Source organism: Henckelia pumila, chromosome 4 (genome assembly GCF_033568475.1).
Source record: "Henckelia pumila isolate YLH828 chromosome 4, ASM3356847v2, whole genome shotgun sequence".
NCBI classification, from domain to species: domain Eukaryota; kingdom Viridiplantae; phylum Streptophyta; class Magnoliopsida; order Lamiales; family Gesneriaceae; genus Henckelia; species Henckelia pumila.
The window spans coordinates 49,644,749-49,660,012 of NC_133123.1; the positions used below are offsets into that span (position 1 = coordinate 49,644,749).

At 41.1% G+C, this 15,264-nt stretch overlaps 2 protein-coding genes across 2 annotated transcripts; both read left to right on the forward strand.

Annotated features, from left to right (window-relative positions):
* The first annotated feature begins 12,064 nt into the window (after positions 1 to 12,064).
* LOC140860986 (uncharacterized) lies at positions 12,065 to 12,898 on the forward strand. Its single transcript, XM_073263985.1, has one exon. It carries the CDS (start codon positions 12,065 to 12,067, stop codon positions 12,896 to 12,898), a length of 834 nt encoding a protein of 277 aa, XP_073120086.1.
* A 16-nt stretch (positions 12,899 to 12,914) lies between these two features.
* On the forward strand, positions 12,915 to 14,764 carry LOC140860987 (uncharacterized). Its single transcript, XM_073263986.1, has 5 exons — positions 12,915 to 12,971; positions 13,094 to 13,728; positions 13,885 to 14,074; positions 14,203 to 14,259; positions 14,354 to 14,764. Exons 1-5 carry the CDS (start codon positions 12,915 to 12,917, stop codon positions 14,762 to 14,764), a joined length of 1,350 nt encoding a protein of 449 aa, XP_073120087.1.
* The last annotated feature ends 500 nt before the right edge of the window (positions 14,765 to 15,264 follow it).

Here is a 15,264-nt window from a genome sequence, read left to right on the forward strand (position 1 = left end):
TTAAATTTAAAGAGTTAAATTTAATGAATAAAGAAGTTGGACTTCTTAAATAAGAGTAAGGGAGTAGGATTTCCTAAAATGACATAGGGATGTACATTTTTGGAAACCACTGAATTCGAATTCAGGAAAATTTATCTTGACTTTAAAATGTGCAGAAATGGTTTCTGTGCACATTGGTAAAATCGGTTTATCAATCGGAGTCACGATTAATTTTATATTAATTTCTGAACATGCGGGCTTTGCTTGTCGGGTCATAATTTGAGACAGGTTTTTCGAAAACCCTAGCCTCCTCTCTCTCAAATTCGGCCGCCCCCTCCCTTCTCTGCGTGAGAAATTCCGGTCTGTGATTTTGAATTGCAGTCTGGAATAGCGAATCAAATTCGTTTATTCTCTTCGTAGAAAACTTCTGATAGATTTTCTAGTGCAATCTATCAGAGGGATTAAACCTCTATTCGTGGACCTGATTGAAGGAAAGCTTGTTCATCAGTTCCAGGGAGATACAAGAAGCGCAGAGAAATCTGTGTGGTGTCCAATAATCTCGCTTCGAGATTGAAGGTAAAATTTAATAATTGTTATTTAATTTTACACACACTAATAATTTAATCGTTAAACGGTTGATACCCACACTATGGAATTGTTCCATAATAAAATTTTTAAACTTCCGCTGCACCAGGTATCAATCGTGATTGATCTGAACGCCAGTTTTCCAACAGTGGTATCAGAGCCAGGTTGCTCAGATCAAACGATTAAATTAATCGATTGTACAAAATTTTTGAGTCTTGGTTTTTAAAAACAAAATAAATATTTTAAATAAAAAAAAATTTTTCGGGCAAAACCCGGCAGCGATTGGATCGCTGCCCGGTGGGGCAGCGACGGTCGCTGCCCCGGGCGGCGCACGGCGCCGCCCAAAGGGGGCGCACAGCGCCGCCCACGGCGGCGCACGTCGCCGCCCAGGGGCGGCGCTCAGCACCGCCAGGGCAGCGCTCGGTGCTGCCCAGTGCTGCGCAGGGCGGCGCTCGGCGCTGCCCAGGGCGGCGCTCGGCGCTGCCCAAGGCGGCGCTCGGCGCCGCCCAGGGGCGACGCTTTGCGCCGCCCAGGGCAGCGCACGGCGCCGCCCAGGGGCGGCGCCAGGCGCCGCCCTGGGCGGCGCAAAGCGGCGCCCCTGGGCGGCGCCGAGCGCCGCCTTGGGCGGCGCTCGTTGTCGCTGCCCTAAAGGGGCAGCCGGGCTGCCCCGGCCCGCGCCCACGGGTGCGGGCCAGCCCGGGAGTGTCCCAAGCGGCCCGCGGGAAAAAATTATTTTTTTTTATTTAAATTAATTTTAATGTGTTAAAATTTTATTTTTGGTCCGGTCAAAAATTGTTTTTGATTGGTTCACGAGGCATCGGATCGAATTGTTCGAGTCCGAAAATTTTAAAATTGATTTTTGGTTAAATTTGAATTTTTGGAAAATTTTAATATTTTATCCTTAAATTGAATTTTGAAATCAATTATTTTTGGTACAATTGATGATAAGATTTGATCTTATGTATATATTAAGTAAAATATGATTTTATCTATAAAATTAGATTCTGTAGATAAAAAATGATTTTATTTAATAAAAGGTAAAATATGATTTTATATGTAAAATATGATTTTATATATAAAATATGATTTTATCCTGTTTAAATTTAAATTGCCATATGCATGATATCCAATAAATTAATTTTGAATTAAATGTTAAAATAGTGGGAGTGAGATTCATAAAATTAAATTCGCCTATTTTATGTCTTAGTAAATTGCTTAAACAATCATTGATATATGTCTGTTTTTCTTTTCAGTATTTCATACGATGAATTCGCGTAATCCTTTATTCTCGATCCTCGAACAAAACAAGTTAACTGGCGCAAACTATACGGAATGGTTCCGGAAGTTGAAGATTGTCTTGACTTCGGAGAAGATGCTCTACGTGTTAGAGAAATCACCTCCGAAGGAAGCACCAGCTGACGTAAGTCTGGAGGAATTGGCCAAACTTGGTGCATGGTGGGACCATGACATCAAGACCAAATGCTATATGCAAGCCTCGATGTCTGATGAACTCCAGAGGCGATTTGAGGACACCGTGAATGCTGCTGACATTCACGCTCAACTCAAGGAACTTTTTGGGGCTCAATCGAGGGCTGAAAGGTTCGCTACTGTTAAGGAGCTGATGACGTGTCGCATGCGTGAAGGGACTTCGGTCCGTGATCATGGGGTACGAGTGATTTGGCTCATACAAAAGTTAGCGACCCTTGATTTGGTGTTGGAGCATGAACTCAACGTGGATTTACTGCTTCTGTCTCTTCCTTCTTCGTTTGACGGATTTGTGGTAAATTTTAATATGAACAAGATAGAGGCCACCCTTGAAGAGATGGTCAATATGCTTGTGACATATGAATCCACACTTAAGAAGGATAAGCCAGCTTTCTTGGTGGGCTCCTCATCTTCTGCTAAGAAGGGGCCAAGTATGAAGGGCAAGAAACGTTCTGCCCCACCCAAGAAAGTCGAGCCCGAGAAGAAGCACAAGACAAAGGCTTCAAACAATGGAAAATCCAAGGATGTTTGCCATTACTGCAAGAAGCCCGGTCATTGGAAGCGCAACTGCAAGGAATATCTAGAGCAGTTGGGAACTGCAAAGGGTATGTTCTATATTGAAATAAACATTTCACTTAATACTACTTCTTGGGTATTGGATACCGGATGTGGATCTCACATTTGCAATGATTTGCAGGTGATGACAAGAAGTCGCAGGCTTAGAATGGGTGAGACCCAGCTGAGGCTCGGGAATGGTTCCAGAGTTGAAGCTACAGCCATTGGAGATGTTTGTTTAATTTTTCAGAACGGTTTTAAGTTATTTTTAAGAGATGTTTTATTTGTTCCGGATTTAATTAAAAACATTATTTCTGTTTCTATGCTAGATAGAGATGGTTATTCTTGCAATTTTGTGAATGGGATTTGCAATATTTACAAGAATGAATGTTTGATTGGAAATGGACAACTTGAAAACGATCTATACAACTTAAAACTGAAAGACGTTCCAATAAATTATATTGATAAACCGGCAACAACAAACAAAAGGAAAATCGATAGTCAAAACCCGGCAAACCTTTGGCACGCTAGACTAGGTCATATTTCCTCAAGGAGGATGAACAAGCTAGTGGGAGAGGGCATGTTTGATATGTCTGATATTAACTCTCTACCTACTTGTGAATCCTGTCTAAAAGGGAAAATGACTAAATCTCCTTTTAAGGGGAAGCCTGAGCGTAGTCAAAATCTGTTGGATTTGATCCATACAGATGTTTGTGGACCATTTAGAGTTGGGACTCAACATGGCCACACCTACTTCATTACCTTTACTGATGATTATTCAAGGTATGGGTATTTATATTTAATGAAATATAAGTCTGAAGCATTTGAAAAGTTCAAAGAATTCAAGGCTGAAGTAGAAAACAAGCTAGGTAAAAGTATTAAAGCACTTCGATCGGATCGAGGTGGAGAATACTTAAGTACCGAGTTTTTGGACTATCTAAAAGAGAATGGGATTCTCTCTCAGTGGACTCCTCCTATGACACCACAGCTGAATGGTGTATCGGAGCGTCGTAATCGAACTTTGTTGGACATGGTTCGATCCATGATGAGCTTCACTGAGCTTCCACCTTCGTTTTGGGGCTATGCGCTTGAAACGGCGGTATTGTTGTTGAACAACGTCCACACTAAAGCAGTGGACAAAACACCATACGAGTTATGGAATGGCAAAGCTCCTAAGTATTCGTACTTGAGGATTTGGGGATGTCCAGCTTACGTGAAGCGGACAGTGGGAGATAAGTTGGATAGTCGATCCAGCTTATGTTATTTTGTAGGGTATCCGAAGAATTCAATCGGATATTATTTCTATTATCCTGCTGAAACAAAGGTGTTTGTTTCTAGGAATGCCACCTTCTTGGAGAAGGAGTTCTTATTGGATAAGAAAGGCGAGATGATGGAACTCGAAGAAGTTCGAGAAGAACCCGAAATACAAAATAACGATCCTACGCCTCAGGAACCATTACTGGACACGCCTGAACCTAGAAGATCGGAGAGGACTTCTAGACCTCCTGTTCGATATGGTCTTCTTCTTGAAGGGGATCAAGATGAACCCGACATTGGATGTGATCCAAGAAACTTCAAGGAAGCAATTTCTGATGCGGATTCAAATTTATGGCTTGAAGCTATGCAGTCTGAATTGGATTCAATGCATACAAACCAAGTTTGGTCTTTAGTAGATCCTCCTGATGGAATTGTTCCAATAGGGTGTAAATGGATCTACAAGAGAAAGCTTGGGCCTGATGGTAAGGTATTGACCTAAAAGGCGCGATTGGTGGCGAAAGGTTACACTCAAAGACAAGGAGTTGACTATGATGAAACTTTTTCACCAGTTGCAATGTTCAAGTCCATAAGAATCCTTATTGCCATAGCTGCATGGTATGACTATGAGATATGGCAAATGGATGTGAAGACTGCTTTTCTTAATGGAGACATTAAGGAAGAAATCTATATGAAGCAGCCAGAGGGGTTCACATCCATGGGAAGCGAGCATAAGGTATGCAAGCTTCAGAGATCAATTTATGGTCTAAAACAAGCATCAAGAAGTTGGAACCAGAAATTTGATGAAACAATAAAAGATTTTGGTTTCATCAAGAACCCGGAGGAACCGTGCGTGTACAAGAAAGTAGTTAAGGATGCTGTGACATTCTTAGTACTTTATGTTGATGACATCCTACTCATTGGGAATGATGTAGGGATGTTGCAGTCAACAAAGATATGGTTATCAGGTAGATTCTCGATGAAGGATTTGGGTGAGGCATCCTACATTCTTGGGATACAGATCTATAGAGATAGATCTAAGAGAATGATAGGACTCACTCAATCAACCTACATCGACACCATATTGAAACGGTTTTCAATGGATGGGTCCAAGAGAGGACATCTACCCATGTGTCATGGAGTTTCTTTATCCAAGTCTATGTGTCCCAAGACTGATGCAGAGATAGAGAATATGACACATGTACCATATGCGTCAGCTATAGGTAGTATCATGTATGGGATGATATCTACCAGACCGGATGTAGCATTTGCTCTGAGTGTCACGAGCATATATCAGGCTAATCCTGGTCAAATGCATTGGAAAGCCGTGAAGGACATTCTTAAGTACTTACGAAGGACTAAGAATATGTTCATGGTATATGGAGGACGAGATCTGAAATTGGAAGGCTATACCGACTCTATCTTCCAAAGTGACGTGGATGACTCGAAGTCAACCTATGGATTTGTGTTCATGCTCAATGGCGGTGCTGTCTCTTGGAAGAGTTCCAAGCAGGACACCACAGCGGATTCCACCACTGAGGCTGAATACATTGCAGCATCAGCTGCTGCTAAAGAGGCCGTTTGGATGAGGAAATTCGTCCAAGAGTTGGGCGTCATTCCTGAATTTGTTGGTCCAGTCCCGGTGTACTGTGACAACACGGGTGCCGTTGCTCAAGCAAAGGAACCAAGGTCTCATCAAAGATCCAAACACGTACTGAGGAAATACCACATCATCCGGGAGATTGTGGAAAGAGGAGACATCACTGTCGAACGAGTGGCCTCTGCAGACAATATCGCTGATCCGCTTACTAAGCCCTTGCCAGGACCATTGTTTGACAAACATCGCGAAGCAATGGGTCTACGTAGTATGACTAGTTGGCTATAGGGCAAGTGGGAGATTGAAAGAGTGGGTGCCCAGTGAGCCAACTTGTGGCTATGGGCTTTGATGACTCTTTGTAAAAAAAAAAAAACAATCTTTTGTTTAATGTAATTTACACATTTATTAATGGCAATGACTTTATCTTTCTTCATATTGTTATATTGTGATATACTATTGTTGTTTTGATAAAGACCTTGAATATACTATAGTGTATGTAAGATGTGGTAGAACATGGGGATGTCTATCATGAAATACATCTTATAGTCACTGTATATTCTAAACTGTTCCTAGTCGATTGAGCCGTCCGAGAATAAGGATAAGGATCGCTCGAGTTTGAGACTAGCATTTGCGATGCGGAGTACCACGTTTCATTGGTAGGGAACATGGAGATGTTCGAAGCATGCAAATTGATATTCATAGGATGAATAATCGAACTACCCTATGCGGACTTTCCAAGTGGTTATCACTTATCGAGTGGATAAAGTCCGCGGTTTTGGTTGTACACCATTAGTCCTTACTACTTGAAACATCATGGAGACTCTATATGCTAGTACTGTGCTTTGACTCGTTTACCGACTCTATGGGGGTCATCAGGTGTCGGGATTGGGTACAGTTACAACACATATAGGAGTCGATGCATTGTTGTCAAGGATTCACCACATACTTGTGAGTGTGGATATCCTATGCGATCTGAGGAGATATTAGTGTGACGAATCTCTGGCCAGAGTACTTGATGTGATTTAAGAAATGGTTTCTTAGTAGCACATGCGATGTCACTAATTTGATCTTCAAGATGTATTGCATAGTTATCGAATCTTGAGCGACTCTCGATATACCAATGGTTGTTGATTCGATCGGGATATATGGATGAAGGGACCGTACTGTACGCGAACCAAAATCTACTGGTTCTTGTAGGCACTATCAGTGATACCTAGGGAATCATGGGGCGATGTTGCTAGGCGCTTTACCATGATTCGTTGGGCAAGTCGGAAATCGTTGTTCCGAGTCACAAGGAGTTGTGAGCCCACGGCTAGCTGTATCCCTGAACCATTGAGGGTCACACAGTGTAATGGAGTTTTAATCCCCGTTGAGATAGTTAAATTTAAAGAGTTAAATTTAATGAATAAAGAAGTTGGACTTCTTAAATAAGAGTAAGGGAGTAGGATTTCCTAAAATGACATAGGGATGTACATTTTTGGAAACCACTGAATTCGGATTCAGGAAAATTTATCTTGACTTTAAAATGTGCAGAAATGGTTTCTGTGCACATTGGTAAAATCGGTTTATCAATCGGAGTCACGATGAATTTTATATTAATTTCTGAACATGCGGGCTTTGCTTGTCGGGCCTCAACTTATGACTAATGGGCCCTAAGGTGTTAGTGGCCTGCATTATAAATAAGTTATTGCAGTACAGAAATTAAACACAACAGGTCATAATTTGAGACAGGTTTTTCGAAAACCCTAGCCTCCTCTCTCTCAAATTCGGCCGCCCCCTCCCTTCTCTGCGTGAGAAATTCCGGTCTGTGATTTTGAATTGCAGTCTGGAATAGCGAATCAAATTCGTTTATTCTCTTCGTAGAAAACTTCTGATAGATTTTCTAGTGCAATCTATCAGAGGGATTAAACCTCTATTCGTGGACCTGATTGAAGGAAAGCTTGTTCATCAGTTCCAGGGAGATACAAGAAGCGCAGAGAAATCTGTGTGGTGTCCAATAATCTCGCTTCGAGATTGAAGGTAAAATTTAATAATTGTTATTTAATTTTACACACACTAATAATTTAATCGTTAAACGGTTGATACCCACACTATGGAATTGTTCCATAATAAAATTTTTAAACTTCCGCTGCACCAGGTATCAATCGTGATTGATCTGAACGCCAGTTTTCCAACAGCTAGACGCTCTTACCATGATTCGATGGGCAAGTCAGAAATTGTTGTTCCGAGTCACAAGGAGTTGTGAGCCCACGGCTAGCTGTATCCCTGAACCATTGAGGGTCACACAAGTAATGGATTTCTAATCTCCGTTGAGATAATTAAATTTAAAGAGTTAAATTTAGTGGATAAAGAAGTAGGACTTCTTATTTAAAAGTAGAGGGAGTAAGATTTCCTAAAATGACATATTGATGGACATTTTTGGAAACCACTGAATTCGGATTCAGAAAATTTGTCTTGACTTTAAAAGATGCAGAAATGGTTTCTGTGCACATTGGTGAAATTGATTTATCAATCTGAGTCACGATGAATTTTATATTAATTTCTGAACATGCGGGCTTTGCTTGTCAGGCTTGAACTTATGACTAATGGGCCCTAAGCTGTTAGCAGCCCACATTATAAATAAGTTATTGCAGTGCAGAAATTACACAACACAAGGTCATAATTTCGAAAACCTAGAGAGCTTTCTCTCAAGGAAATCGTCCGCCCCCATTTCCTCTACTGTGTTCAAAAATTAGTCTGTGAATTTTTGAATTTGCAGTCTGATTTAACAAATCAAATCTGTTATTTCTCTTCGTAGAAACTTCTGATAGACTTTCTAGTGTAGTCTATCAGAGGGATTAAACTTCTGTTCGTGGACCTGATTGAAGAAAAGTTCGTTCATCAGTTCCTGGGATATACAACAAGAGCAGTTTAATCTGTTGGTGTCCATAATCTCGCTTTGAGATTTTAAGGTAAAATTTATATTGTTTAAATTTTATGTTATCAATTTTAATCGTAGGAATTTGATACCCATGATATGGAATCGTTCCATATAAAATTTTAAGACTTCCGCTGCACCGGGTATCACTTTCTTTTTCGATCCGAAGAACAACCGTGTTCCAACAGTAAAACCCTAGGTATTTTATTGATGATCTATGAATGTTTTCTTGAAAATTTCTATGAGTATGTTGCTTGATTGTGATACGTGAAGCATTCCTGAGGTGTTCGGTTCATGTTTATCGAGTTTTTAAAGATTTGAAGGCAATAAATCATACTTTTGGGTAAAATTAGTTTTGAAGGTTTTGATTCAAAATCTTTGAAATGTTTGATGCATTGGTATAAGTTATTTTGAGTTTATGATGTTGTAGAATGATATTTTTTTAATGGAAAAACGTCCCAAAGCATTGTGGGTTTTGAAAAAAATGCAGAAAAGATCAGTTTTCGGAAAAGGAGATGCGACGGCGCGCCCGCGCTGCATGTGTCGCATAAATCTGCGAGCAGGAGGCGCGCCCGCGCTGGTTGAGCGCGCGCCCGCGCCGCAAGTTCGAAATTCCCATCCCATTTTTTGAGTTTTTGAGTCCTAAAAATCATGATTTTTATACTTTAATGTATTTTAATTATTTTTAAGAATGTTCATGAAGAATTTTAAAGTTTTCAAGGTCCGAAACGGATGGAATGCCTCGCGTGGATCAGTCAAGTTATGTATTGCATGATTATGTGATTTTCTCATGAAAGTTAACTTCTCATGAAATGTTTTGACAGATTTTAAGCATGTAGAATCACGAGAAACTTTATGAGCATGTAGAGATTTATGAAAATGACATGATAAGATGAATGATATGATGCATGGAAAATATTTTGATGATTTATGCGTCTTGTGGTGATTATATGGGGTATGCACTTCGGGATGAGCTCCGGAGCGGCTATCCAAACATGGCTCACGGGATGGTTATACGGGGTATGTACTTCGGGTTGAGCTCCGAAGCGGCTATCCAAAGAATGAAAGTTTGCGGGCTTAATGCCATATGCTTGTCTGATCAACAGGAAACTATGAATGGCTCGTTATGACGATTACCACACTACTCATACTTCATCTCCCCAAATATTTTTATGATATGGCTATATTAAAGTTATGTTTATTGCATGGGAGTTTAAGTTAATGTTTCCTTTTAAAGTTAGAAAATCCTTTTCTGCATGCTCTTGTTGAGTTTTTCGACTCACTATACTTGAATGGTGCAGGTAATGATGATGTGGATGCTTTTATTGATGATTATGTGGGCGGACATGAAGAAGAGGCAGGGGTCGGTCCAACGGGCAACGCATGAGTGTGAATGCTTTAGAATAGAAGATGTTTTAAACCTTTTTTTTGATGAGAAGCAAACAAGTTTAAATTTTTTTTAGTTGATGGCCATGTTTTGGCAAATATTTTTAGATGTTATTTTATTTTGTGCACATTTTATACGCTATTTTAATAAATAAGATGATGCTTCCGCAAAGTTTTTATTTTTCCCAAATCTTTAAGTAAGTATGTTTGAGTAACGTTTCGATTGAGAAATTGGGACGTTACAGCTTGGTATCAGAGCAGTTCGCTCTGGGTTTGTCGCACACATGCATTCTCGCCACGACCCTATGCTTCGTCTTCATGTATGTAAGTTCTATGTTATGAATGGTTTAAGATGCATGATAGCTTTTGCGATTAATATTTATGCATGTTAAGTAGGATGTTATATTTAAATAACGTAATTAAGCATGTGGACTGTATGGACTGAAAGAGTGGGTGCCCGGTGAGCCAACTTGTGGCTAAGGGCTTTGATGACTCTATGTATAAACAATCTTTTGTTTAATATAATTTACACTTTTATAAAGGCGTTTACTTTATCTTTTATCATATTATTATGTTGTGACATACTATAAGATGTTTAGATGAAGACCTTGAATATACTATAGTGTATGTAAGATGTGGTGGCACATGGGGATGGCTATCATGAAACACATCTTATAGTCACTGTATATTCTAAACAGTTCCTAGTCGATTGAGCCGTCCGTTAATAAGGATAAGGATCGCTCGAGATTGAGACTAGCATTTGCGATGCCGAGTACCACGTTTCATTGGTATGGAACATAGAGATGTTCAAAGCATGCATATGGATATTCATACGATGAATGATCGAACTACCCTATCCGGACTTTCCAAGTGGTTATCACTTATCGAGTGGATAAAGTCCGCGGTTTTGGTTGTACACCATTAGTCCTTACTACTTGAAACATCATTGAGACTCTATATGCTAGTACTGTACTTTGACTCGTTTACCGACTCTATTGGGGTCATCAGGTGTCGTGATTAGGTACAGTTACGACACATATAGGAGTCGATGCTTTGTTGTCAAGGATTCACCACATACTTGATAGTGTGGATATCCTATGCAATCTGAGGAGATATTAGTGTGACGAATCTCTGGCCAGAGTACATGATGTGTTTTAAGAAATGGTTTCTTAGTAGCACATGCGATGTCACTATTTGATCTTCAAGATGCATTGCATAGTTATCGAATCTCGAACGATTCTCGATTTACCAATGGTTGTTGATTCGATCGGGATATTTGGATAAAGGGACCGTAATGTATGCTAACCAAAATCTATTGATTCTTGCAGGCACTATTAGTGATACCTAGGGAATCATGGGGCGATGTTGCTAGGCGCTCTTACCATGATTCGATGGGCAAGTCAAAAATTGTTGTTCCGAGTCACAAGGAGTTGTAGCCCACGGCTAGCTGTATCCCTGAACCATTGAGGGTCACACAAGTAATGGATTTTTAATCCCCGTTGAGATAGTTAAATTTAAAGAATTAAATTTAATGAACAAAGAAGTGGGACTTCTTATTTAAGAGTAGAGGAGTAAGATTTCCTAAAATGACATAGGGATGGGCATTTTTGGAAACCACTGAATTCGGATTCAGAAAATTTATCTTGACTTTAAAAGATGCAGAAATGGTTTCTGTGCACATTGGTGAAATTGGTTTATCAATCTGAGTCACGATGAATTTTATATTAATTTCTGAACATGCGGGCTTTGCTTGTCAGGCTTGAACTTATGACTAATGGGCCCTAAGTTGTTAGCAGCCCACATTATAAATAAGTTATTGCAGTACAGAAATTACACAACAGAGGTCACAATTTTCGAAAACCCTAGCTGTGTGTTTTTAAAAGTGGCCGCCCCCCCCCCCTTCTCCTGTCTCTGCTCGAAAAATTCCAGCCTGTGAATTTTGAATTTGCAGTCTGGTTTAACGGATCAAATTCGTTAATTCTCTTCGTAGAAACTTCTGATAGATTTTCTAGTGCAATCTATCAGAGGGATTAAACTTCTGTTCGTGGACCTGATTGAAGAATTGTTCGTCCATCAGTTCCTGGGATATACAACAAGAGCAGAGTAATCTGTTGGTGTCCATAATCTTGATTCGAGATTGGAGGTAAAAATTTAATTGTTATTTAATTTTTACACGCACAATTTAATCGTAAAGTTTTGATACCCATGATATGGAATCGTTCCATATAAAATTTTTAAACTTCCGCTGCACCGGGTATCAATTCTGATTGATCTGATCACCGTTTTCCAACATGGACATCAGGATCATGGCTAACCGTAGGAATCCGAACAATGAGGACAATCAGAATAACCAATTTTTGGCTGGGTTGGCGACTCTGTTGCAAGAGCAGAGTAGAGCCCAAGGGGAGCAGATTCAACAGTTAATCCAAGCACAAGTGGGAGGAAGGAACAACAATCAGCCACTATTGACTAATCCGATCTTTAAACAGTTTAAGGATCTAGGGCCGCAGGAGTTCAGAGGAGGGGCTGATCCCCTTGTAGTCGAGGAATGGGTGCAGTCAGTGGAGACCATTTTTGACAACATGCAGCTCACTGATGCAGACCGTGTGAGGTGTTCCATCTTTATGTTTCGTGATGATGCAAGGGTTTGGTGGCAGGGAGCCCGTTCTGCTGTGGATATGACTACGTTGACTTGGAATGGATTCAAAGATGTGTTCTATGGAAAATATTTCACTATCAGCACCAGGACTAGACTTGCTAGAGAATTCCTGGAGCTCCGCCAAGGGAGCATGTCCATTGCTGAGTATGTGAAGAAGTTTGAAAGGGGGAGGTATTTTGTGCCCATGATTTCGGGTAATGCTGTAGAGGAGTTGAAGCATTTTATGGAGGGACTGAATGCCACTATTCGTCATGATGTCAGATTGAGTGGGGCACAAATGTACCGAGCAGCAGTCGATGAGGCTATGTTGTCAGAAAAATATGGGAATGATATTATCAAAGAATCACAAGTGAAAAGAGCCAGTTACCAAGGGAGAGAACAACAAGGGTCTAGTCAGAAGAGGCCGTACCAAGCCCCAGCTCAGAGGAGACGGCAGCAGCAGCAGCGCCAAAACCCCAATCAGGCGCGACCTCAGGGATAGAATCAGTCGAACGCCAATGCTCCAAGGCCGGCGAATGCACCTATCTGTCAAAAGTGTGGGAAGCCACACTCAGGTCAATGCATGCTTGGGACCAATACTTGCTTTCTTTGCAAGAAGCCAGGGCATTTCGCCAAGGATTGCCCGCAGTCTAAGGATCCTATCAGGGGAAGAGTGTTTGCTATGAATCATGATTAGGTTGACCCAGATTCTGCAATTGTCACAGGTATGATCCGTATCGCTGGTTTACCTGCTTTCGTGTTGATTGATTCAGGAGCTACGCACTCTTTTATATCTGTTAATTTTATGATGAAATTGGGGGTCTTGCCGGATGAATCTATTTCGAAATTTTGTGTGTCGTTACCCTCAGGAGAAGAACTGGAAAGTAGTAGTGTGGTAAGAAATTGCAAAGTTCAGATGCAGAGTCTAGTTTTTTGTGCAGATTTTATTGTTTTGAAAATGGTGGATTTCGATGTGATTTTTGGGATGGACTGGTTGTCTCGGCATGAGGCTATTATTGACTGCAAACGGAAAACTGTCTCATTGAAAGATCAGAACGGGAAACCATTTGCATTCCGCACAACCTCTAAGAAGAGCGCACCAGGTATGATTTCTGCAGGAACAGCCTGGCAATTATTGAGTAATGGGTGTACAGGCTTTCTTGCGAGTCTAATTGGTGATCTGGAGGTACAGCGACCGAAACTTGTGGAAGTGGAAGTAGTGAAGGACTTTCCAGAAGTTTTTTCCGATGATGTTGCGGGATTGCCTCCAGTCAGGGAAGTCAAATTTGGGATAGAATTGTTGCCTGAAACTAAGCCAGCTTCTAAGGCACCGTACAGATTGGCAGCGACCGAGATGAAAGAATTGAAGGATCAGTTGCAGGAATTACTGGATAAGGGGTTCATCAGACCGAGTGTATCGCCTTGGGGTGCACCAGTGTTGTTCGTCAAGAAGAAAGATGGGACAATGAGATTGTGCATTGAATACAGAGAACTAAACCGAGTTACAGTGAAGAACAGATATCCTTTGCCCAGAATAGACGACTTGTTCGACCAATTGCAAGGGGCAGAGGTGTTCTCAAAAATTGATCTGCAATCAGGTTACCATCAGCTGAAGGTAAAGGATGCAGATGTGCAGAAGACAGCATTCAGGACTCGATATGGCCACTATGAGTTTTTGGTAATGCCGTTTGGGTTGACCAATGCACCAGCTGTGTTCATGGATTTGATGAACAGGGTGTTTCAACCTTTCTTGGATCAGTTTGTCATAGTCTTCATAGATGACATATTGATATATTCTCGCAGTAGGGAGGAGCATCGTCAGCACTTGGCTACGGTGTTGCAAATTTTGAAAGAAAAGCAACTGTATGCTAAGTACAGTAAGTGTGAATTCTGGCTGGAGCAGATTTCATTTTTGGGTCATATAGTTTCAGCTAAGGGGATTGAGGTGGATCCGTAGAAGGTGGAAGCGGTTCGTAATTGGGCTGCCCCAAAGAATGCTACAGAAATACGAAGTTTCTTGGGTTTAGCAGGCTACTACAGGAGATTTATTCAAGACTTCTCCAAGATAGCCCTACCACTGACTTCCTTAACTCGAAAAGGTGTGAAGTTTGTGTGGTCAGAACAATGTGAGAAGAGCTTTACAGAATTGAAGGAAAGACTGATTTCAGCGCCAGTGCTAGCAATTCTCGAAGGCACGGGTCGCTTTGTGGTTTATACCGATGCTTCTAAGAGTGGATTAGGAGCTGTATTGATGCAGGATGATAAATTAATAGCGTATGCATCTCGACAGCTGAAGGTCCATGAGAGGAATTACCCGACTCATGATCTTGAGTTGGCGGCAGTTGTTTTTGCTTTGAAGCTATGGTGACACTACTTGTACGGCGAAAGGTGTCAGATTTTCACTGATCACAAAAGCCTAAAATATTTCTTCACTCAGAAGGAGCTGAATATGAGGCAGAGGCGATGGCTGGAATTAGTGAAGGACTACGACTGTGACATTAGCTACCATCCAGGTAAGGCTAATGTTGTAGCAGATGCCTTGAGTCGCAAGTCTGCAACATTGAACCAATTGACAGTGCAGCAGGAGTTGATTGTTGAATTTGCACGTATGAGTTTGGAGGTATTTGAACCAATGGAGGTATGCACTCTAGCAGCCTTAACAGTATTACCTAGTTTGCTTGAGAGAATCATAGTAGGCAAAGCTTCTGATGAACAGTTGACGTTGTGGAGGAACAGAGATGAAGCCAAGGGTGGTACATTGTACACTGTCAAAGATGGAATTGTTCATCACCGAGGTAGAATGTGGGTGCCAGCAGTAAACTCATTGAGAGTGGAAGTGATGACTGAAGCCCATACTGTTCCATATTC

Bases quoted from the DNA above. Each gene is read 5' to 3' on its own strand.
- LOC140860986 (XM_073263985.1), top strand. From the start codon at position 12,065: ATGGCTAACCGTAGGAATCCGAACAATGAGGACAATCAGAATAACCAA.
- LOC140860987 (XM_073263986.1), top strand. From the start codon at position 12,915: ATGCTCCAAGGCCGGCGAATGCACCTATCTGTCAAAAGTGTGGGAAGC. The intron at 12,972-13,093 runs GTCAATGCATGC...AATCATGATTAG, and splicing joins GTGTGGGAAGCCACACTCAG to GTTGACCCAGATTCTGCAAT. The intron at 13,729-13,884 runs GTACAGATTGGC...CATTGAATACAG, and splicing joins AAGCCAGCTTCTAAGGCACC to AGAACTAAACCGAGTTACAG.